We start from the raw sequence: 26,561 nt of genomic DNA, 5'->3' as shown, positions 1-26,561 counted from the left end.
ATTTTGAGATTTCATTAGCGCTGTTATAAAATTCGATGATTATAGACACCGGAAAAGCTTGAAACCAATCTGAAAATCTATGTGGAAATTATAGGATATTTAATACGCGTATATATTTCGCAGAAATCTCAAACATTTTTAAACAGACAATTGTCTATTACATTGCTAATATAGTTTAAGATTTAATATCGCTAATATTGCTTAAGTTATTACTAGAATATTGAACGTATGAATTTTTTCTAGGCAGTCTGAGAAAAGAGATAATAATTCTTAAACGTTTTATAATGTTAAAATAATAATTTCACAATGATTTTACTTAAGCTTTCGTAGGTATCTTAGTACTTATGAATGGAAGTGTACGTATCAGCCGCAACACGATCCGACCTCTACCAGTCTAGACGGAAATATATACATATATATTTTTAACACGGTCTCGACGCCTCCGGGCCGAGGCTGTTTCACGGGTGGCGCATGAATGCCGAATTTGATGGTGCTCGCCCTATACAGAGCCGCTGTTTCATTCAGACGTAAGTCCTGGTTCGTCGTTGAATAACCGATATGACCCGACGAAACCGCTGTTGGCCGCGCCAACTATAAATGTGCCTGAAAATACGAATCTGTCCTGAATAGAAAATATTTCAAGTTGCGAATATTTTAACCCATTGGCTGTATGCAACGCGTAAAAGCGCGCAACGTGAGATGCCTATTCATTTGCCCGCGTGATTGACACGTTTCGTTACTGATCGTTCTTTCGTCAAAGGATTAAACTTTCGTTGCGAACGAAACCATTTCGATTACAATGACGAGCGATGAAGGGCTGGTGACTGTTTCGAATATTGAAAAGAAAATGGAAACCGGCATTGAATAAATGTTACGAAACGCGAAGTGTTATTTACAAAGCATGGACGTCTGTGTGAATTTTTTTACGTGCTTTCTATTATGTCCCTCGATCTGTTCTACCTACCGAATATCGTTATCGCGAATACGCTGCAGCGAATACAGTGGCGTGAGAATATTTTCTTAAACAACTGTGCACCTTGCCTGCAAACCGAAATTACCAAGCATAAATATCCGCGGCCTACCGATATGCATACGATATAGAAGTTGGATAGAAGCGTTCTTGGGAAAAGTTGGGTCATAAAGGTGAGAAACATAGGTTTGGTGGCAGCGCTTTCCTTGCATCGCCAGCGAACTCGGTAGTTCCGCTTTATCCAACGGGGTTTAACTTTAAGACGTCAGAAATGGAATTCCATTCGAGGGAACATCTGTGCTTTCCGTCTGCGCGCAAGTGGTAGCGAATACGTATAGGTGTAGCTCGCGGTCCAAGCGGCGGGAAAAGAAACGAGAGAACTAGCGACTGTCCCTAAGAATATTCGCCCGTAGGATACCTTTGAAAATACCTTGGCTCTGGTTACTCGTTAGTAAAATACCGTCTGCCGTTGATCCCATCTGTTAGAAGCTCATCTAGACGCGATTACGGTAAGCGTGGCGTAAGAGTCACGGCCTGTGATAAAGAGGAACAGCAGGGGTGGCGGAGTCCGAAAAGTCGTGCTTGTGAAAGCGGATGTTGAACTAAGCCTACGCCCGAATAGACCACTTCGTTACTTTCCCCTATACCTAATGCCAACGTGTCGCATAACACGGTAAGGGGGAAAATTTAAATAAGCTTCTTAGGCACATGCGCGAACACACGTAGCAACGTGGCGTGCGCGGTTCAATTTAATTAATACCGTAATTAAAAGGGCATATTAATTGCGCGAATAGCATGGAAACGAGTTAGTTATGAATTGCTACAGCACGAACACCGACGGCGAGCGAGTTGAGACAGTAATGTTCAAAGGGACAAGAAACGTAAAGACTTTACAACAATTATTCATCGCGAAAGAGAGAGAGAGAGAGATAACTTGAACGATAAACAGGTTAACATCGATAAATTACGAGAAAACACATTATCGAATTCGTAGTATACTGTTAAGATAGGAATACGCGACAAAACGGTCGCCTAATTTTATGCGTCGTTTCTCAATGTCAACATGTTCCTCAAGGTATTCAGTTTGCTTACGTCGAGACGAAAGGGGTGACTAGCCGGTTATGCTCAGTGAAACGAACGCGTGTGTATGCACGTATGCATAATATACATAGTAGTGGTATACATATATATAAAGGATCTGGCAGGCCAGTCGCGACTCAATCCATCACTGTCTTGGTTAATTCAGACGAAGAGAGAAGGCATCCGCCACGGTAAGGTTACGAACCATTGATCGCCTTACCGTCCCTTAGTGGACTCCGAACATCATACTTCCTCTTCCATGACAACTCACGTTTAACTGGAAATACCGTAACGATGTGTTATTTATAAACGAAACGAGATCGTTGTGTTCTCATTACGGTTGCTGCTTCATTATGAGAAGTATTAGACGAGTTTGTCAAATTTTATACGCGATGATTAAAACTATCCTCGAAGCAGGATGCAAGTTACAGGACTCGGAACTATAAACGAATGACCAAATGCAAGCGGTTGTTACGCGTTGTATTCAATCGTCTAGGAATTTTAATGGCGCGAGTCGATTCGCTGCCGTTTTTCATAAAATGTAAACTTCTACGTTCGTAAGAAATTCATTGTACTTTTCCAAGCGATGAAAATGTATTACGGCACAGAGTAAAGTTAAGACTTAATTAACCATGAAATTTAATAATACGCGTAACAACTGAAAATCTGCGTTTACAACGCTATGATTGTGGACAAGCTATAAAATTATTTGTTAGACTGAACATTATTTGAAGATTAAACATTGAAGGCTATATCGAATTAAGCGTGTTGGGGATTTTTAAGACTTCGCGTTCTTCTTTCTATTACACACACACATTCTCTCTCTCTCTCTCTCTCTCTCTCTCTCTTTCGAGTCGAGAGAGAGAGAAAGAGACAAAAGTTCTCTGTTATAGGGGTGGACAGGAGTTTGGTCGATCCTATGGAAAATTCCACAGAATTCAAACTGAATATGAAAACCGTTAGCTGCACGGCTATTGTCACAAAACCCCTGAGAAACTTGATGATTTATAACACGTATTTGCTATTACGCGTGAAAAAATGCAAAAAGCTAAAGTACATTTGCAAATCGCACGAATAACCGTTGAAACGCGCAATGCCTGACTGCCGATATCGAAAAGAAAGAAAAACCTAAAATGTCTCTCTGGAAAATGGCAATTTTCCAAACAGTGTCCTAAACCAGTGTAGTCAAAGTGTTCACCTCTGAAAGCCAATTTACATACGAAATTCGCAAAAGTCCGAACACAGTGTGTCCCGTGTAACGAGCCCCGGAAGCTTTCTGACAAAAAACCATACGAGGCCAAGGGAAGTCAATGAAAATGCAGCCGCTTAATGCATCGAATATCTAGAACACGGTACAAGCATTTTCGATTGCACCCGAGAGACAGCTATCCCCGAGCAATCGCGATTCCTAACGGCTGCATTCCAAAAGTGAATTTCGGTCGATTCGAAATAACTCGAGTGTGTTCCATTCAAAACGTTCTACCTTCGGGGAATTGAATAACCCGACCGATAGGAACGGTAGCAAGAAGAATGCGTGTATCGAACGGAAAAATCGAGATACCGACGTCTACCGCTGCGTTCTATTCCGGTATAATTCGTTCGCGATAGAGCGAACAAAAATGTGAATCACGCGAGAACATTGGAAAAGAAAGAACACATAGCCGGCGCACGAGAGAGAGTCGCGTGGGCCGTTTGAAGGCCGCTGTTATCCCTCGCGAGGGAGTGCCTCGTCGACGAGGTACACCAACACGGCATCAAATTTCATAAAACGGCCACGTCAACGGTCGTGTGTAAGCACGTCTTTAAAGTGGGACAACACGGCGCGATTACATCGTCGACGGGGGTGAATATTTTTACAAACGTCTGACCTAAAACCCGACCGTGACTACTGCTCGATTTTGCGCGAAGGGGTAACAGCTGGAAGAAAGAAAGAGATAGAGAATAGAGAGGACAGGAGAAAAAAGATGAAAACATCTTACCCGTACACGGACACGGTTTTATAAAACGTCTGACCTAAAATTCGAGGCGAACTGGATGCTAACGAGACGCGCCAACTCTAGAAAAATGTTTCTGCAAACAGTTGGTGCGTTTAATCGTCGCTCGATCGAGTAAAAAAATTTAATTTATCATCGCGCAATGCGATCAACAGACGACGATCGTCGAAAACGTTGTTATGAAAGTGTCGCGTTGCAAGATGCAATTTCATGGTTTCTATTTTTTTCTCTTTCTCTCTCTCTCTCTCTCTCTGTCTCTTTCTCTTTAAGATTTTCTCGAACACGCCTAGATAACGAACGACCGTTAATTAAGAATAAATTCTTGCCACGGGTGAAGTTGTCGGGTAACAGGCCTGCTCAGGAAAATAGTAGAAGGAAATGATTGCATTAACTGGAAATCAAAAGTTCCGGAGGCACGGTCGTTTACGGGGCGACTTTCGAGCACGATCCACGACTGAAGGTACTTCGCCAGAGATTAAATCATTGCCGTGTCGCAATTAGCTCCCGCGAGTAAATGCATTCAGGCGGTTTAAGTCGTGGCGACGCGACGCAAAGCAAACGGTAACCGTAAAAATCCTGGAAAGGTAATGAAGTCGCAGAAACGAAAGAGGGGAAAAGACGTGTCGGGAGTCACACGTTGATACCGCCGCTGCTTGATGAGGAAGAGAAAGAGACGGTAGTGTTGAATAAAAGGAGGAGGAAAAACAAGGGGTGAAGCCATTTCGCGCCACCCGCTGATTTATGACAGCTCCACGACAACGTCACGCTCGGAACGTACATTTCATCTGGTGCTGTTAAAAACAAAACTTTTCTACCATCCACTGTACGGAATATTTTAAATACGAATACAACAATGCCATGGAATCGGATACGCAAAGAATTCTATCGTGTTGGTTGATATGTTCGTGCCGATTTTTGTGGTACGCTAGGTTCCACTAACCAACCTATGATCTATAGCGAAATATACTGCATGGGAATAACTATATTTAAAATGGAATAACCAAAATAAAATAAGTTTGCATAACGATATTCGGATCTCAACGAAAGTGTAGATTGGTCCAGAGCCAGATCAAGAGTCTAGATTGATTTTACCAAAACCATCCACGTGTTTTGAGTATATTAGGATATTTTAAATAAATTGATCTGTGCGAATTTCGTAGCCAAGATATTCGAGATAACAGATACATACAAGATTACTCGACTTTGTACCATTTCGAGATTTCGAGATTTTAAACTTATTGAGATACGTGTAATTTTGTGTGCTACACTAGATTAGCCGCGTAGTAGTGACACACATATATGAGTATGAGTGTGTGGGAGTATATGCGTGCACAGCGTCTCGTAAAAGAAAGAAGGATACAACTGTTCCGTTGGTAGTATGGAAAGAAAGATGGTGAGACAAAGAAAGTACAAATGCGTATCGACGAATATCTTGTAAATCACACATCAAATAAGTCTGAAACTATTTTGATATCAATTCTAAATGTAATTTAAGTGTTCCTATACATTTATTTCGGCGATAAAGATCCGCAATTCTCAACAAAACTAGCACGTGAATCCTTGTAAGAGAGTCTTAAATTTGGAATATCTCGAGGAATTGAAAGACCTTATTCCAAAAAATCGTCGTTCTCACGACGGTAATGATATGGAACAGCGTGATTCCGTTTGACGCATAGCAACCTCGGAACGATGTATAAAAGGAGTTTTTATGCGAGCTCACGTTCACCCCCATAACCCCTTATCAGACCGAATGAAATATTACGGGTCGTGTTTAATCCTCGGGATCTGATACATCGGTTTAATTTACTCCAAGTAGAATATATTCTTAACCGGTGTATACATTGCGAGCAAGGAGGATAAATACTCTCTTTATTTATGGCCCCCGATATCCCAGTATTTAAAATTCAAAGCGGCATCCTGCCGGGGTCATGGTTTCGTAATACCCTTTTAATTATTTCCAAAGTTCTATCTGATAGCGAATTGAAATGAGAAATTACCATTCACGCCGATTTATTATCACTACACGCACCGAATCGTGCTATCGTCGAGATTCCGTGTTAGAAATGCTATATAGCGTCTGAAACTATCGTTAATTGAATATTTATGGCCAGATGAACGATATAAGTATCGTTTGGGCCAAAATTTATTTAAAATTTCAATTTATTACAATCAAAAACTTTGACTTTTATTTTACCTGCCTTATAGCAAGGTAGAGTTGTTTGGGTCATCTAAGCTCCAACATCTTAAAATTCAGTCTTAACCAATGGAACGAACAAGAAAATGATTTTTTTCAAGAAAAACGTGTACGGTTTCCATTTATTTTCAAACAAATACTCACGGAGATACTCTGTTGTTCTTGTTACAGTTTTGGTCAGCTTACGTGCCATGTTCCTCTCAGCACCTCGACTCGGTCCAACTGGCACTCGAGCAGATCGACCTGATTCGTCGGCTGGTGAACAAGCATCCTGAAAGCATGGTCCTCGTTACCACGGCGGAAGGTGAGGCATTTCGCTTGCAATTCTATGCCTTTGTAACTCCAACCATGGTCATGCATCAACGTAGAACGTCGATTCGACCGGCACGTTTACGCGGCAATCGTTTTAATGCGAGGAAAAAGGGAGAGGTAGATCAAGAGAGAAGTTGATCGACGAACTAAAATCGTGGCCGTGTCGTGTTTCGACGTGGCTGATGACGATCGCGTAGTCAAAGGATCGCTGACAAAATGAGAAACGCGCAAAGTATCGAGTTAAACATTACGCGATCCGCGAAGATAAATTTTCAATCGCGCGGCCGTTCGTTTGGCGACAAGCCAAACCTATTCGACTTTTTTCCCCCCGGACGAATCGTTATCGATTCGCATATCGTTCGTCAAAGAATTTTCACGACGAACACGCGACCTATTTTCTATTTTTTCTTTTTGTTCGACTTGCTGTAACAAAAGAAACGAGCCACCACCGTGACGATTATCGCTACATCGCGGGTAAACCAACATCGACAAACGACCGTGTATCGATCGCACAACGTATTTGTTTGTTCCCTAAACAAGTTTTGTATGCGTACAACCACTCATTAAGCTCTCTTCAGGCTATTAGATAACTGGTTCAAAGCTACCATTAAATCGTCAACCAAAGTAGATGGTGCAGCTGTGGGTCGAACAATACGCGAAACGTTCCGCTGCTGTTACTGCGAGAATTCGCGGTATCACTCTTTAATACGATCGCCGAACTACTTCGTAAGTTAAACACGAAATTATTAATTGCCAATCAGCTCTAATATAATGTAAACACGGGGCACCGCGTACTTACATCTTTCAACGTATCTCTAGCTCCTACTCGAGCAAGCTTAAGTCTTCCGTGAACTTCTCGCGAAACTGGTCGAATTATACGATATACATAATATATTATGTAGTTAGTCAGCCATGAAGTCAACGTTCTCGAGAAGGAAAGCCCATCGTATTCGAAAATCGTCGATCTCCAGAACCCTGCTGGAAAGACCTCTAAAGCTTCACGAGCGAGGAATATGAAATCGAGCTTCGAGGTCGACGAACGTCGAGAATTACCATCCTCTATTTGTTCCGAGAATGGGCCGCTCGACGTTACACACCGCTAGAATTTCTGGCGTGCCGCCAATGTCAGAGGGTGGCTGGCAGAAAAGAATTTACCCGACTTCTCCCTTAAGAAAATCGTCGCGGAATGAATCTTCCGTGGCAGTCGTGTCTCTTCTCCCATTTTAATTAATTCCTCGTCGCGTCCTACGATCAAGCAGTTCGCAAAATGCCGTCCGTGTAACAAATGGACTCGCTTCAAAGAGGAGTTACTTCTCTCGTTCGAACGTGCCCCGGAAAACAATCTATTCGTGCCTCTGTCGGTCGTTGGCGAGAATTTACGCACGTACGATATGAAATGTTCGATCGAGGTCGACGAACGTCCGAAGTCGGCCGTCTTATGTTTGCTTCCGGTTGGCCATTCAACGTCGCGCGCTCTCAGATTCCCTGGAAGAGAGCCAACCGTCCAAGAGGAAACACGGGAGAATCCCTGCTCGTCTACCGACGTAGTGGAAAAGTCGGGCCAGCACTCCCCATTATTATCGTCACCGTGAATACACTTTCGAGAATTTAGGATGCATCTTAAGTTGCGAAAGATGAGGCGTTCCTTCAAGAATGGACCATCGTTGCTCTCGGTGTAACGATCAACTTCCGAGCTACGAGCCACGAGTAACCTATTTCGCGGTGATTTGTCCGTGACGGCGAGGTACAGCGAAATTCCATTGATCTTCTTCCATGGAGAAATTGTTGAGACGAACGAGAATAGTTCGGTGGGCGTCAATCGGGATTCAAGCTGCGCGCCTTTGATACGAGCCTCAATTTCAAGCTCGTTCTCTGCCTCGAACGACGCAAGTAGCTGGTAAATCGAACAGAAACGAGAAAAATGGAACAACCCACGACTGCTAGGCGACACGACGAGACAGTGACATTGACGAAAGTGAGAAGAAGAGAGTAAATAGTGACACACGAAAGGGGACACATTGTGTGCTCAACGTTTGATCATCTAAACTCGATACTTGCTTTATTCGCGGAGGGTAGAACAAGGTCGGAAAAGGGAGCGCGAAGAAGGGAGAGGAAACTCGTTACGCAACGGATGCGGGGAATAATTTTCAAAGAGAAGGAAAGAGGATTTTGATCGATCGATGCATATCAATATCTTTGACGATACGATCTCCGCTCTATAAGATTACGATTACCCTATAACACGCAGGATTATCTTCGTCCTCGATTTTACGCGTTCCCATATAATAATTTGCTCCTGCGTGGTGATACGCGCGTGAGAACATAACGCGGATCTGATGAGAAAACGTCGGACAGCGGAAGAAGATTCAGCCAGTAGTAAATTTCAGTTGGAATGGAAAAATGTCAAGCCATACCGACCGTTCTACCACGTTCGATAAGCCGAACCACGGCGACTGTATGTCGGCATGCACATGCATATGTAAATAGACATGCGATACGTAGCTGTCTATATATACATAAATATATATACTTCACTCGGACGTATAAAGGAACGATTGTTCAAAATTTGCAAGCTGCTTTTTGCTTCTGCAAAAACACGTCCCGTGTTTCCTGACTGATTTATACGACGTACAACATCGACAGAATTTCAACTACCGTCAATACCGATCGTTAAACATGAAACACGAGATAGATCTTTCTCTTTAAATTACGATAAATAAAAGGTCGAAATTGCATAATAATATATTTGCGGTATGCTTATATGAATAAAAATACACATAATGTATTTATAAAAGACGCCCACTGTTTAATCGACCAGTCGCGGAGAGACGCGATCGCGAGCTTCACGTCAACGAGAGTCGTAAATTCCCGTTACGATTAAAATAATCGATCGAACAGATCGATCCCCTATTTCGGTTAGGATAATAGAGGTGGTTGAATGAGTATAACACTGAGTGTAACAGGTTATAATATTATATATTTCCAACAATTTTATATAAAACTAGTTACGCTGGTGCGTATGTATAAGTTAAGTAGGTGACTGATCTAAAGGTGGAAACCCGATGAAGAAACGTTAACTGTTCGAAAGATGGAGAATCAGTGAAGCTCAGTGACGATGCTGTGGCAGAGGAAAGCTAGGGATGGGTGTGTCTAGCGCACGGGACCATCGGATTTGTTGATGACAATTTTGGCTAGAAGAGTAAGGGCAATAGACATTGCTTCTGATTGGATAATAAGAAGGTTGGTGGGCTAGGAAGACTCTTAGCCGCCCCCGAGAGAAAGAGCTAGCGAGAGATACCGAACGTGAGAAAACCCAACTTTCCCGTATCTTCCCTTAGTAGGCAATAAATGTAAGGAACACTTGAAATAAAAGATACTTGTTTGGTCTGAAGGACCTTAACTATGAAAATGCCAAGATTTGTGGTGAGTCCTGAAGGCCATTGAGGGTACGCAGCAAGGATGTGTAGACATCTGACTGCCACCTTGCACGTAGCGTGGGGCCTGGTTTTTGGACAGAGTCACCGGACGTAACACTCGCGTCTGAATGCTTTTTTCAACTTCTCTGTATGCAGACTTCAACGTGAAATCGACGCAACTGCGAAAAACGATTGTACGCAGCGAATCTTAAACAAGACAATGTGTCGCTGTATCTACGACTTATTGGATACGATTGGATGGAACGATATCTGGAAGATCGTATAATTCTAAGAAACAATGGACGACGAGGCAAGTGTGTGTTTATCTGAACCGGTCGTTGCCTCGGAAACTTTCGACGTAAAGCGTACTATCACGCTCGGGACAATAGTTCAAAATGTGCCGGCAGTTCGACGTGGAGAATTTACGAGCGACGAAGACGAACTTGCCGTTCCCGTTTATAATTCTCGCGCGATCGAATCGAATAACCCGTTTCGAAGCCCTTTAAGAGATCGTAAAGCTCTCGAACGCGGAAACGTTTACACCTACGAAGGCGAACTAAGGAATTTATAAACCGATTAGTTGAACGAGATATAAAGCAAAACCACTTTGGCGGCGTGATATACCGCGAGGGGGGAAAATACGTCAAAAATGCGGGAAATGCGAGAATTCGAAGAAAATTGAAAGAATTTCTGACTTCTACGTATACGTTAGACCAAGACGAAGTGTAAACTGGAACGCGTGGTAGTCGGAACGCGAGTTATAAATCAGCGGACGCAGTAAATCGAAGTTCATCGACAGCTTGCAGCTCGCTGCTGGCCATGCCTTTCCTTTCCAGTTATTTTTCCATTAAAAGCTTAATATAGCGTAAGCGCCAGCCACACACCACGAAGGAATTAAAGTTACTCGAGACAAATGGTACGAAACGCTATTAATTTGCCACTAACATTTCCGGGCCAACGGCTGCGGAGAACCGTTCAAAAATAAAATACGACACACGTGCGAACAACATGTTACAAGGTTTGAATAGATTACGCGAAATAGCGAGAAGGGGTTGCTTTATTCGAACAACGAAGATTATGGATTATCGAGTAAATTCGTTTAACCACAGGATCGATCTTCCATTAGCGCGAACCAAGAGCTCTATCGCGTGCGGTCGAAAGCGGAAAAGTTCGAATTCCCCGCGATAAATGACGCTTCGGGGGTGAACATCGCCGGGGGTTGATCCGCCAGCGCCACGAAACGACACACGCTGTATGCGTATATATCGGTATCCCGGAACCGACGACCTAACGCAATTTGTTCGCGGTGTTTTAATCGAATCCGAACGACACCGAGCCCGCGAATCCGATTTCACGGAGCTCGATAGCCCCACCTTTACACGACCGTACTCGATTAAAACGATTAAACCGGCCGGGAATCGAATTCGCGGCGCGCTGACTAAATACTGACAAAATACCGGCCGCAAGGAGGATTTCCCGAGTTGTCCGGCCGTTCTTTGAAAACCGAACGTTCCATTATCCTCCGGTTGGGATTAATCAAGCCCCGTTTACGGCTCGTAATTAATGATCCGACCGATAACGCTCGCCATCCATGATTTAAATGATTCTATTAAGCCAGGATCGAAGGCGACTCGTGACATTAATTAACTTTCAAATGCATCGCTTTCTTCGAATGAAACAGTTTGATCATACGTATGTGTGGCATGCAAAGATAGAAAAATATTTTGTACAATTCGTCCAGTATAATTAAAAACGAGTTACTAATTAACACCAAATGTGTAAAAAAAATGACATTTACATATATGCTACTCCGGTATAAAATACAATGTAGCGCTTAGTATGTAATGTAGCTCATTGAATTACAATACTTTCATCCGTGTCTCACTTTCCTAACTGAAACACTGTATCATAATGGAAAATTGCTCTTGGCTAGACAAATTATTGCTAAATATATAAACCATATGATAATAATAATAATGAACGATAAATGATCATGTATCCGTAACAACTGCGAATAATAACACCGTGCAAATTCAGGATTTGGTCGAACTGGTCAAAATTCTCAGTCCTTTCAATCGATCTAATTTATCGAAAATTTGCTCAATGGAATTTAAACCAGATGCTTGTCAAAAGCAATACAAATTCCTGTTATGTATTTTCAATCGTCCGCTTATATATGTACAGAACACAAATTCAATACTTGATAAATTCCTTTTTTAGATATTACATTCTGCTCGCGTTTCCTAATTTTTCCGAAGATATCAATAATCTTCAAAAATTGTAATCCTCCAAATTCAAATACATAACGCGATAAGTGTAACGTATCGTCTACGTCGGAAGATACAGATATCTCGCTAAATGGCAACGCTATCCACTTAAAGGTTAATCGTACAAATGCATCTGCCACGACTTTATCATCATCAGACTAAAATTTATATACATACATTACCGTGAGAGATCCTAAACGTATCTAAGGGGAGACGCGAAAACGAGTTCGTAATAATTAGCGAAATGATGGTAGTTGGGAAGATTGGCGATAAAGGTGGAAGTTGGAGAATGCCTGGTATCTACATAAGGATAATTACAACAATAATAATAATGACAATCGAGGACATTCAAGGGAGATTTAACGTGTGCTTTCAGGTATAGAGAGAGCGCACAAGGAGGGTAGATTAGCAAGCCTGATAGGGGTCGAAGGGGGTCACGCGGTTGGAGCGAGCCTGGCAGTTCTCAGGATGTTGTACGAGTTGGGCGCCAGATACCTCACACTCACTCATACTTGTAACACGCCTTGGTGAGTTTACCAATTGAGACAATCTACGATTATATTAGATATAATATTTCGTTGAATTCTAATACAGGAGCTTCGAACGAAAATAGCTTAAAATTAGATAATCATTCATGGTCGGGCTAACCGATGTTCGTGATTGTCGCGTGCCGTTCAATGCGTAATCGTATATAAAGAGCTTTGGCGAGGATAATTCATCATAATGCATTATCGTTCGCACATCAATCATCGTGTTTCTCCGTAACAATTTATCGAGGGAGATATTGGTAGATCGTGACGCGTTTCGCATATGAGAACTTATGGGAAAACAAGTAACGCGTTATCAAAATGAAAATAGAGACACCACCAAATAGATATTAGATGGTAACGTATGAAATGTAGCTTATCTTTGATTAAAATAAATATGCTTCTGTTTTTCGTTAAGCTCAATTTATCGATTAAAGCTTGGTTAAAGCAAAACTGTTACTATTTTATATGACGTGAAATAAAATTTTCGAAATTAGTATCGCTGCAAGAATATTTAGAAAATCGACGACGAGTAGTATTTAGTTAGCTGGTAGCTGTTTTCTAAAAAAATATATTAACATTACGTACGAACTTTCCGGTAGAATATCCGACTTTAAATTCATAACGAGAAATGATTCAGATTTTGTGCGTATTCATTGTACCATTGGAAAGAGAATACGGAAAAACTACCAACAGTGTTTTATGTAAAAATTAGAATACGAAAGTAAAGAACATGGATAAACGCTCAATTTTATATAATCTACACTACAGACAAACAATATGCTACTTATTAAGATTCTAATTAAAGCGTTCAGCACATTTCATATGTTACAATCAATGTGTATAATAATACGTTCGCTTCTAAAATATAGACTCACAGTCGTATAGCTACGTGTTACAAACGTTCAATAAATAACAGAATAAAAGCGAGACACAAAATACAAGCGCGAGACATTCGCAACAAACGTTTCCCACGCACTATAAATTTTAAATTTCTAAATTTCAAACGACTATCAAATCGTTCCACAAGTAATCTCCTATTTTGCACCTTGAATTTGTATACTTATTATATATTTTTCTCCCATAATCGTCATATATTACACGACGTTACCTATGGAGCGGTCTAATACGTTTAAATTTCAAAAAATTCAAACTTCAAAAAATATATCGAACAACATACAGCTACTGTGGAGAATTGCAGAATCTTGGAAATCTTCAATGGATCGGAAGTTGCATTTGGGGCATGTCTCGAGCACAATACGTTCTACGTTCGGAAGCGTATCGATATTTTCCGCGGGTGGAACTGTTTCGACGACACCGTCGAACATCGAGGCAACTGTTTTAGTTTCAAGTTCGCGATGCGGCGAGGAGATTCGGAATTACGTAAGGTTTGCGAATAGCGCGACCCAGCTGCCGGCATTGTCGGGCGTGTATAGAAATATTATTCTAGAACAAACAATGGACGAATTCCCTTTTACGAGGCGACACCCATCGCACCGACTATGTCGTCCGCCGAGAAAAACGAACGACAACGCGGAAAACTGGGCGGGAAACAATAAAAAGTCTCGAACGAACCGACGGCTTTTGCGAGAGACACGTCGCCCTGGTTACCCCGGAATAAAGTACGAATTTTATTTTATACCTGAGTATACGGGGTGTAAAATTAAAATTGCTATCTGATAGCATGAAAAATGCAGCGGAGAACATAATTGAACCAATAGCTACACTGGATCGTAAAAATATTCCTACGCTTATAAATATCTACGAATATATTATGTGAAATTTTACGTGAAATTGAATTGAAATTTTATTGCCACTGTTATGGGACTCGACTGTTACGATTATATTGGTGAAACTCGGAACAAATCTACAAATATTTATACACGTGTAGAAATTACAAGATGTACTCGTGTTTGTTATAATTCAAAAATTTATTTCTTTGGTATAGTTCCTATAAAGCTTAACATTGGTGGCAAGAAAAGATGACTTACGAAAGATCTATTTTATTATGTTCTTCACCGTAAAGCTTACAACATATAAATCGTCCATTTTCTACGGTTCAAATAATTGTACTTTTACTTTATCGTTACAATCGACACATATTGGCTTTCCAGATACGATATTTTGAATATCGTATTCATCAGTATCCTGGATTTTACAAAATTTTCTCACATTCGTATCGTTCTATATTAATATCGTGTATATTAATATGTGCAATTTCGGTGAGAGAATAACTACACGAACTTACACTCATAGGCGAAAATGACTCGAGTTTTGTGTGCGTTGATTGTGGCATTGCAGACAGAATACCGACGGATTTCCACCACTATTTCAAACAAAAGATACACGAGGAAAACGAACATAAATCAACATTCAATCGTGTAAAAACAATACCACAGACCAGCGACACATTTCTTGATGAAATCTACCAGGAAAATCCAACATTTCAAACGGACATTTCATATGTTGAAACATCATATTTTATTTTAAAAAATTCCAGTAGTTGAATTTAACACGTTCATTGCTATCGTCTATTAATAATTTTGACAATGCTGCTAACACAATGCTTGCGTTTCTTCTGTAATAACAGTTGTTCTTTCTTCCTCCTGCTTAAGAAAAAAATACTCTTCGGTGATACGATAAATTCTGACGATTTGATTTTTCACAACCGTTTGACCAAATAGCGTAATTAATAGACAAACCAAATGCAAAAGGATTCCTACTAAAAGATACATGTACATCGATCCTGAGAAAAGAAACAAAACTGCAATTGCAGCAAAAGTGTTAGTACGGAATATCAAATTATTACATTTAATCCTCTCTTAGTACATTTATTATACGTTCTTTATTCTCAAATACGACATCGTAGAACAAACGACGGTTAATACGAAACTTTCAGACGTCTATTATGTCGGTTAATAAACAGCGCGGGGTATGGCAAGTATACAGAACTTTTACCGCTTTTAATAGGGAACGGGTTTAATAGTGGAACAAACTTTGCAACAAACTCGTGACACATAACAGGACATTGTAATTCGACGGGCTTAAAAGGGAAACACCAGAACGCAATACAACAACACACAATCACGCCACAGTTAAAAATCTGAGGAACGCGGGCTTGATGATCGACGATCCTCTCTTTCGACCGTGAAATTTATAACATTGGCAAAGCCGATCCAATCTTTATTTATACGCTGCATTACGTAACTGGCGGGACGATGAATCATGCGCGGATTAATGGAACCGTAACAATATTATCTGCGTTTCGGAATTTCCGGTATCGACCGGGCGCGTTTTACAACTCCAATAGATTCCACCGACACCAGATAAATATCTATACGAGGAGACGTTTCGGCTAATGGCGAGCTGAAGTAGGAATGACCAGTATATTGGTACGTGAACTTACCATCTCTCTATTTGACGGCTCTAATGGTGGAAATTGGTTCATAGCCTCAGCTTCTCTCGTACAATCACGAGGATAGGATACACGAATTTTCGTTATTAGTCGGAGCTATTAAATCTACGTAATGTAGCATTTTATTATAACGCAACGAAGAAATCAAAGGCGGAATATCGAAACCAGTTGTACGATCCTAGCAGACACTCTCCACTCTAAAAGTCGGATCTATACAATGCCTCTTTTGTTATATATGTAAATACCTCAAAGACATTGACATTGATCATACACTCTCGTTTTCACATTACTATTTCGCTTCGTATTGCTATTTCGCTGTAATTATATAGATATAGGTATCATCAGACACAAGGTCAATACTGTGTTAATAATAGATCACGTATAGGTATCAGTTACAGCTGCGTGATTAGCAGCAATGCTTTTGAATTAATTACAGAGAGGGTCATGCTCTACCAAAGGATAATTGGTTCATTTAGTCCGAATACACACCGGTTGTCCGTAGAATATAAACGGTCTTCATTCGCGTGATCACATGGAAAATTTTTATTTCGAGCTCTGCTCTTATTCTTGCCATTCGTTTCGCTCAAATTCTGTACTCGGTGCTATACTGGGTATATGCTACATAGAAGGAGACCATTGAGTACGTATCAGATTTTAATCTATCTGGAACAAGTAGAAAATTCCGTTCTGTCCAGCCATATGTCGACGTCGAGCGACCGAGACCATATATTCCCACTTATGCATATATTTGGTCACAGCAAGTAGAAGATCCCATCCTAGTCAGCCACGCATCGAAGCCAAGTGCCCACCACTCGCGCATCTATCCGAAGCAAGTAGAAAATCCCATCATAGCTGGCTACGCATCGAGACCAATTCCCTGTCACTCGCATATCTATGTATTCGAAGCAAGTAGAAAATCCCATTTTAGTTAAGAAACATCGAGACCAAATTAGTGAACCACAAGTAGTGGACAACTATCCGTTGCTCGTATCTGTCTGAAATAAATAGAAAATACCATCCTAATCAGTTACATGGAGAGCAAATGATTGAAATTTCAACCACTCACGTATCAATTCTGGTTATTCCGAACATGCATAGCCCAGTTAAATGACCAAGTATCGGCCATCGTCTTTCCATTCGCTAATTATCAAAGGAAAATGCAAAGTATCCGACCTGGGATTCAGAACTCTATGCGTTCGAAATCGATCGCATTCGTCGTTTACTCGTCGTTTACTCGTCGTTTACTCGTCGTTCCTCCGGCGATCGATTATCGTGTCAGTTAGCATCGCGAATATCGTATCATCGTTCCGTTTGCCAGCTTAGAGAACATGGCGCTAATACAGACGATTATCGTCCCGAAATTACTCAGACTCCTCGAAACCCGTTCCTGGTAGTCCGCGCCTACCACGACTCCCTGTAATCCTATCAACGTGAGAGATGTTTACGAATCCGTCCACAGACGTTATCGTTCCCCGCTAAATTCGTCTAGATAATGGTAATTAATCCTCTGTGGACAGAGATTTATCGTTCGTACGGTATTTCACGGCTTCGAATTATTTTCCGGCTTAAGGCACGTTTCAATCACAGGGTAGCCGGACATTCGCGAGGTATTCGTGCTTCAAATCAAGACGTTTGTATACGGGACTGGCACAATCTCCGTAGTCATTAGTTCGACGAACAATTCTAGTCGCGTTGCTTGGTATTACGAACGTGAAACTCTATGATTAGAGGGCATTGTACGACAATAATGCTGAGGATTGTTGCCATTGAGTTACTGACCTATTGGTTCGTTAGGGCAGAATGCAGCACAGCGGATGAACCCGGTCAAGTGGCACGCATCGGTGGTCTCTCCAATTTTGGCAAGGTGAGTAGAAAGAAACTTTTGTTCCTTCTGTGATCGAAAACCATTGCTCCGATGTCCCTTTGATAGCCGTATAACGAGCATCCACAAACGCGTTGAACGTGTATCGTAACGTGTGTACGCGTGTAGTACGTCAATCGTGGAACGTCAAGACCGACGTGTTGTACGGCAGAAAATTCAAAAGACGATCGATCTTATCCGATATCTGGAATATCGATTAAACAAAAAGAACAGTCAGTCGTTTTAGGAACTTTGAATCGAACGGTGGATCTGTCCGAAACGAATATCCCAACTTATTTGAATGAAATTTTCATCACTGTGTGATTAAATGATAAAGCGTGCAACTAAACTCACGTGTGATTCTGAGCAAGATAAGTGGCTGAGTTTTTGCTGGAGGCACAGCGTTCGTCCTAACTGGCAGGATTTTCTACCGTGACGAGGGAACTCGCGCTGTTTTGCGCACCGGATTAAAACATCCGGCAAATGTCTATCTCTCTAGCTACGCGTTACTTCGCCAAATGACACTTTCTTCAGCGGCAAAATAGTTGTGCGGCGAGCTCGATCGTAAATCCATGTCAATCGGATCGATGAACCATAAACATGGAGAAATTCAATGAAAATTTAACCGATAAATCGATTCGCGAAGAAAACCTTCGAAATATTGGAAGTCCTTAAAAATGATGAAAAAGAGGTGGAGTTACGTAAGATAGCTGATCTCTGAAATTCGCAAGGAAGTTTGAAACGCGAGTTATTTATGAAAATTACCCGTTGGCATTCGTGGTATTCGCGTCGAAGTATTCATGAATTCCCGAGTGAACGTTACCCTTATACGAAAGAAAATTATGGGCAGCATCGATCAGGCGTAGGGAACAATCGGTCGCGTTTTAAGCGCGCATACTTCGAATCGTAAAGCTCTATTTTCATAGTTCACACATTCCATGCAAAGATTATAGAAGAAAAACACGATAAGTATATTTTTGTCGATTTCTGCTGATTTTCTGATTTTAACGTCGTTTTATGATTAAACAAGAAGATTTTCGCCATGCTCAAAGATGCGAATTCCCTCAAAATAGCTGATACGCTGACAAAATTTTATGGAAATCGAGTAACTATCAAACCAAACAACATCCTGAAAATTTTGAATGGATGAAAAAACGCATACTTTATTCCACGGTCAAATAAAAGGACGATGTGACATTGATTGACAATGTACTAAATTTGAAAACTGTTTCTCTGTAAAAAAGAAAAAATAGGAAATACGATTTACCCTCCAAGTTCGTAAAATTTCCCTCGATTCTTCGACCAAACAAAAAAAATATAATGAAAATAGACGTCGATTCCTTTTGTGCGACAAGAAGATAGAAAGCAAATTTCTTTCGGCACAAGATAAAAGTCACGCGAATTTTCTAAAAGTGCGTGCGTTTGAAACTTTAAGACAGATAACCGTGTACTTTCGTAGGCGTCCTGCGTATTTAAAAATGCCTGAAAGATAATTTCGAGTGGTATCGCTTCGTGACATCGTTCTTTAGAGTCAGACCTGCGAGAAGGACTGCTTTAGCGTTCGAGAGGTGTAATTCCGCTGTCGTGAAGCGTCGTCTAAACTTCGCGCAGCCGTCGTTCCGTTTGACAACATTAATTTCGAAACGATTAAAGCGATACACTCAAGTTTAACTCGACTGTGTTTTTTCTTTGGCAAAGTCAGGTACACTCCGGCCACGTTACAAGAGCTCGCCACCGTGTTCTATTTGGCGAATGTTAGAAAAACGGCAGACAGCCTCGAGAGATGTTTTCCAACGGCAAGGGAGATATATGAGAAACGACTTTAGGATTCTGACCGCGATATAAACCAGAAGCATGAGCCGCGGGCAAGAACCGAAAGATCGGGATAAAATATTATCCCCGTGTTAAGCGGCGTGTTCGTGGTGCTTAGTCGATTGTCATTCTGATCTAATTATTTTCGCCGGACTTTACGTTTTTCACCGAGCGAGACGCCATTCCGCGAGATGAAACCACGCGAATTGCGTTCGTGTTATATGGGGAAAATTCGGTGTGTCACGCTGTTATTGCAATTACTTTCTGCGTAACCGCTGAGACAAAAACTAACGTTCCTCCGGAGCATTTCTTGAAAGAAAAGGATAAAAAACAGAGAGTAAAATAGCGAAAGAGGATGGTGTACAGAGGGAAAAAGAGAAATGTATGACAAACGACTTGGAAACTGTGGTCGTGACTTAAGTCAACGAAAAGTTCTACGGTCGAGATGAACAGAAAGAAGAAGATAAAAGAGGAAAAATGGTCGTTTAAATATTCAATGAAGACCGCTTACGTTTTCCCGCGATCGTTTTAGCCTCGTTAAGCTTCAGTATCCAGTCGAAATGTTTGTTTCGGTCGCGTAACAGCTATTCGTTTGACTCGATCATCCTTTCATGCTGGTCGCCCTTTCTTCTCCTTTCGAAAATTTCTCGCGATCCAGCCAGACTTCGTTCTACGCTCTCATTCAGGGGGAAGAAAAACGAGTCAACACACGAATATCCGACAAACACTGTTCAGAGATTTGTTCCGCGCTTCTCTCGTTTCTCCCATCCACGGAAAATCGTGGTACAGAGTCCATTTTAAGTTTCCACCGCGAAATTTCGGGTACTCCGCCCCGTGATTGTCCTCGGCTGTTTTTGTTCTTTTCTTCTCCGCCATCTCGTTCGGTAAGTTTTGCCGCACTATCCATGAAACTTCCTGTCTATTTGCGCGGAGAAAAGAACAAGTCAGCCGACTAACATCGAGTTCTCGTTTTAGCCCCAGACACAGGAGTATAGCCTATACTTTTTAGAATACGAACGTTTCCCTTCTTTGCTTTTTCAAATTACTCGGCAGATTGAAGATGGACAAATATTCTGAAAAAGTATCCTAAGAAAGTATCGTAATTTTAGACAAACGTGGAAGGGTGAATAATTCCCTTGAGAGACTCGTGTTGCATGTAATGGCGAGCTATATAGATTTTTACTACGGTGTATTTTTCGAAACATTTTATTATTCGATAGCTCGTATTAAAAGCATTACGAATTTCTCGAATAATCCAATAGTTGATCGCGTTGAATCGTTCGTATAATGAAATAGCCGAAATTTGTAAAAACTTGTATTAAAAAAATCTTTTATTGATCATATAACCATATCCAATCAATAAATTACCTGTTATTTGCCCCATTTAATTATTGAATAACACGTTTAAAGAACTTAGTTTCATCAAAATGTACGAAGTAACGCTTGGGAGCGCTATACCTGTTATCTCGCGAAATAAATGAAATCCCTACGAACGTATTAAACACGGTTTGCATGAATTCTCTAGAATATGCGTATGCATATCACGTATATATAAATATATAAATAAATATATATATATACCATATGTATATGTCTAACCCTTAAAAGAATCAGCTTTTTTTCCACTCAGCCTCATCTGTGCACCGAGACGTTTTATATACGATCCTCCACTTTTCTTTTATACCTCATTCAGCGGCTACACCATTTCTCACCCACACCTGCGTAATAAACAGCTCCCTCAAGCACTCAATAAAAATTCCACACGGTCACGCCAGAAAAAGAAGAGATATAGTCTGACGGGTACTTTTTTCCAGTTACTTCTTTCCCGTTCGCCGTTTTCATTCCACGATACGTGCTCTGTCTCTTTAATATCGAGCCCCCTTCTGGAATTGTAGCACCGCTTCCCACCAACCCTCTGTCAATATCGCAATTTTGAAACAGTACCTTTCTACGATCACTTGGCAGAAGACACCACTCGGCTCTCACGGGAGGAATCCGAAAACTCGACGCGTGTTTCTACCATTTTATCCCCCTCTATTTTCATTCGCCGTGTCTGCCGCGAACGAGACCACGAAATACCTGGAATACTCGGGCAAAAACGATACGGTTGAAAGATGGGGGCAAGGAGATTGAAATAAAGGAGAACGTACGACGCCGGAAAGTGAAGAAATATAGCCCTGTTGAAAGGGTGCTCGACGTGCCCAGCGAAACCCATTCCATCCGTGAAAGCAGCTCCTCGATAATTCTGAAAAATTTCTGCTTTTGTTCATCGCCCCTTCGCGCTTATCGCGTTATCGCCCCTATAAACGGTGCCGCTATATTCGATCCTAATATCCGTACATTTCGATCAACGTGAATAATTACTAATCGAATAGTAAAAATCATTATTCGAATACATAGAAATATGGTAATCGGCTTCAACTGCACGGAAATAGTTCATAGAAATTTTGAAACATAGGCTACTGTACGTTTATTAAATTACGATAGAGTAATAATAAAGTCAGAAGATAGATTCAGACACAGCGATACGTTTATGTCATTTGATCAGTTAGCTGCGTTCGACGTGTATACGCGTCAATCGAAAAATCTACTTCGCTGCGGTTGACGTGTACGCTCCTCGTGTGAAATAAAAGATTATCGTTTACTATAAAAATTCAAAATTTTAGTAAAATGTAATAATTAAAAATAACGAATGACATTTACTATTATGCTTCCTTTATACTTTCAGTAAACCTACTACGTATTTTATAAAAAAAACAGTTTGATATTTAGTATTATAGATGTATAGTATTTGATTATTCTCTTTGGTATATCGGTTATGCTCCATATAACGTATGGCTTTTTATAAATTAAGTTGATTATTTTCCTCAGTGCAACCCCGTTTGTGTACTTTACTGCGTATATCGGCCGAATTGTTTTGTGCACTTTACTTTATTATTTTTTGGAACTTTTTAGGTTTCCAATAACAATACCCTTTCCAACGATGAATTTTTAATTTTTCATCGAGTAAAAATGTAATACCTTCCCGTTTTGCTTTACTTTGTTCGTAAAATGTATAATACGCTTCTCCGCAGTTAACAGGTTAATCGCATCAAAATTTGTTCTAATGTAATAACTAACAGCAGTTGTCTTCATTTTGGGTTCGTTGTAGTTTTATTTCTACGAACCTTTCTTCTATTAGCTTTGTTTAAGACGCCATTAAAGTACTTGAAACAAATGAAGGCACGTATTTCAAATAAAAGCACGTAAAACATTGTTGTTTATTAGTATGCATAGAATACGTTACGAAATTTTGTTCCTATATATATAGGCGAAGTCACATGAGACAGGAGAACTGCATAGACAGTTCATCGTCTCTGTGTCATAGTAACGAAGATACGATAAAGGCCGCAGAGTTTGAGGCTAACCCCGCATTAACTGAATTTTGGTTCGCGTTAATCCTTCCACTGTTGTTTAAAGTGACGATACGCAACGATAACTGTGTTGCGAAACTTAAAAAATTTGATTAATAATAAATTCTGTTACAATAAATTCTAAAATATGGAATGTATAGTTTGTACAGTTGCCCACGTACCTTTGCAACAGTTACAAATTTTAACAGGAAAACACGAGCTGATCCCTTTTCAGTAATTAAACTAATAATAATTCTACAAATTACAAGCTACCAATGGTAATGAATACCTTGTCGCATAACGGTAACAAATAAAAGCAAATAACGTGCTGCGAATTAATTTTATAAATTACGATATAAAATTTATTATTAATATTAATTATTCCGATAATTTCGACGTAAAACTGTACAATAGAAATCTATAACTTATAACTTGTTTCTTGTCAATTCATTAATAATAATTCCGTGAATTATTATACCAGAGATATCGTTATTATAATAATGGTACGTATACACATTATACATATATTACAAATTATTACGCTGCGGTATCTTCGTACAATACGCATCAATTTGCATATCAAACTACTCGAACGTCCATTAATCCAAACCTACACTATCAGATCTCAACAATTTAAAGAAAATACTAGCTCGCAAGGAAATCGTTACTGATATCTATAGCATTAATTTCGATTTAATACAACAAGTAGCAGCAACAAGGAGATTTATCATAGACACAGCCAATAAAATTCCAAAATTTTATCCGAATGTATCTGTACCTGTTACAAGAGGCTATCACGTTGTTACGAATTGAACGGAGAACTTCGCTTTGTACTCGGTTACTGTACGTAGAACAAACACACAGATAAGAGCACACGAAACGCCCAAACGACCAACCGAGAACAGTCTGATCGACCATCCGTGGTCGCAAACTCGAACTCAAGTACAAGCATGAATTTCCCCGAAGAGGACATTTGGTGTATCCTGCCTGACCCCGATGAAGCTGGAAACAATTCTGGCGAGGCGTCAGTGTCCAAACAATGGGGATGCCTCGTAACCGGAAGTGGTGGCAAATTCAAGAAAACATAACTCGAGCGGAGCAATTAGCGCGGGACCGCTTTGCAGGAAATATCTGCTGCTCTCGCGGCCTGCAAGACGATCTCGCCAAGTTTCTGCCTCTGCCTCTGTTAAAACGAGCGAGCGCCACTTTCTCGCCGTGAATTTCAGGCAACTACATTTCTCAACCCGATACGTGACCGTGCGTATCGACACGTGCGACCGGAGAAAACGATACGAGAGTGCGGCGAATGGAAAAAATGTCTGAACATCTACGGATCGCTGATCCAGCCAGCGCTAAAAGCACACTCAGTCACAGTTCGATGCTTTCGGCTAATTGCCACGTCGGCTCTCGGTAACCGGGCAATCGAAACAAAGGGAAAAAGAAAAGGATATGGTTGGCCGCATTTTAAGAAGAAGGAAACACTAGGCTCGTTCAATTTCTACTTAACACATTCGCTGTTATTTGGTAAAATATGGCCACTAGAGTACAATAGAATCTTGATTGTCCGAACTAATCGCTACACACGCTGTTTGGATAATCGGATAACTTTATTTCTATATGGTAGAACTGTTTTACGAATATTAGTATTAAACAAAAGCAACAATCTTCGTATAAAAATGACGATTTCTTTTGGCCTTTAATTTTGTTCTTTTGCCAATCTTTCTTATACTAGAAATATTTTACTAATCCTCGATGTTCCGGCGATCGATCGTTCTATTAATTATTCTAATAATCGAGATTTTAGCGGCAATGATTGCAGTATCAATATAATAATATTACGAGGTTACGATAATGATCGTACTATAAATAACTGTATCGGTAATGGTTATTGAAAATCTGGCAAATAAGTTACAGATAATTAAGGCTATGATACAATCGACAACAACGAACGTGTCAACATCGTTCCTATAACTAGCCAGTTTTTACGTTCGTAACACGAACGTGGATAGCAAATTGGATGATGTGTTTGATTTGAAGGATAGATACGATCGCATTCGGTATATTTGGAAATGGATTGATTGATTATTTACTTTGGTAATTAATTATCCGTTAGATGTCCAACTGAATCGAGCGACGCTATCATAAGCGGGACAAAAGAGAGGCAGAACAGAAGAAGCATGATTTATTATGCTCTATGGTATAAACTTTGTAGGACAATAGAGCAATAGCATTGTAGTAAGAAGGGAAAAGCGAAATGGAGTACACGTGTAAAGAATGTTTGATAGTTTTTTAATGAGAACTTCTTCTCAAAGAGTTGTACGACGAAACATTAATTGCGATGACGCCGTGCTTATCCGGTATAGAAGTCAGGAATGTACATCGAGAATATCTTACCGACGGCTACGCTCGTTATTAATATCTCAACTTTCCGGCGTTAAAGATTTGCCGGTTACTTCACCACGTGAAGAGTCTTTAAAACTGCATTATCATTTCTCCTCGGCCTCGATCTTAATTTCAAGAATCTATAGACCATCTCATCAACGCCCGCTAAACTTTCAAACACCGGCCCTTTATTAACTTCTTCGCTGTTCGCCTGCCTTTCGCTCGTGGTCCCTTGTGCTCGACAAACATAACTCGCAAATCGATTTTCATTTCGACGCGCACGATGCACCGAAGAGGACTCCGGCTTTCGCCTGATCCTTCATCGAGCTAGAGCCACTTAAGCTTCTGCTTCCCTCAACTAGGAACACACTTGGAAACTACAGCGTGTCGTAACGCGATTAAAAAGTTGCCGGATATCGAGATCCAACGAAACGAAATTGCTCCGCGACGGATAAAGCGACATCGTCTGTCGCGAGACATTTGCATGCTAAGCAGATTTTCTTTAATCCACGTGAACGAAAGAAAAATCCGGTTAAAACTCCCGGTAGACCAGCGAAAATATAAACTTAGCTACGTTCTGGAACAAATGGCAAAAATTTTGAAAGACAGCTACCAAGACTGGATCGAATGGTTGACGGTTGAACGTTCGAAATAACCACGTCTGCTCGACGTCGTGAACGCTTATCGATTCCGTCGTCGGGCCACGACGCCGAAAATTCGAAGGGTGATCGCGTTCGTCGTGAAGCGACGTACACTTGCAAGTTCGCGACACTCGGTTGTATCTGACCGATAAGTTTTGGGAAAGCGTTCCTTCCGTAGAATGACCAGCCGCCCTTTTGAGGCCAGCTGCCAGCTTGTTTCTGAAAGTTCTCGTCTAAATAGGCGGCCGAAGCATCGACAGTTTCGTAACTGAAGTTGCTGGCCGACGATAACGGCGGC

General features: G+C 40.7%; 1 protein-coding gene across 4 annotated transcripts in view; it reads left to right on the top strand.

Moving 5' to 3' along the window:
* Positions 1–26,561, top strand: part of LOC100745502 (dipeptidase 1) — a 77,523-nt gene that overhangs the window by 26,038 nt on the left and 24,924 nt on the right. For all 4 annotated transcript variants that reach the window (XM_033321551.1, XM_003490642.4, XM_024368563.2 and 1 more), the window contains exons 4-6: positions 6,410–6,542; positions 12,610–12,760; positions 17,970–18,039. In XM_033321551.1, coding sequence (XP_033177442.1) covers positions 6,410–6,542; positions 12,610–12,760; positions 17,970–18,039 — 354 coding nt within the window. The remainder of the gene's footprint in view (positions 1–6,409; positions 6,543–12,609; positions 12,761–17,969; positions 18,040–26,561) is intronic.

Source organism: Bombus impatiens, unplaced genomic scaffold (genome assembly GCF_000188095.3).
Source record: "Bombus impatiens unplaced genomic scaffold, BIMP_2.2 scf_0463, whole genome shotgun sequence".
NCBI classification, from domain to species: Eukaryota; Metazoa; Arthropoda; class Insecta; order Hymenoptera; family Apidae; genus Bombus; species Bombus impatiens.
Note: the sequence above shows the minus strand (reverse complement) of the source record. Positions and strands in the feature narration are given on the sequence as shown.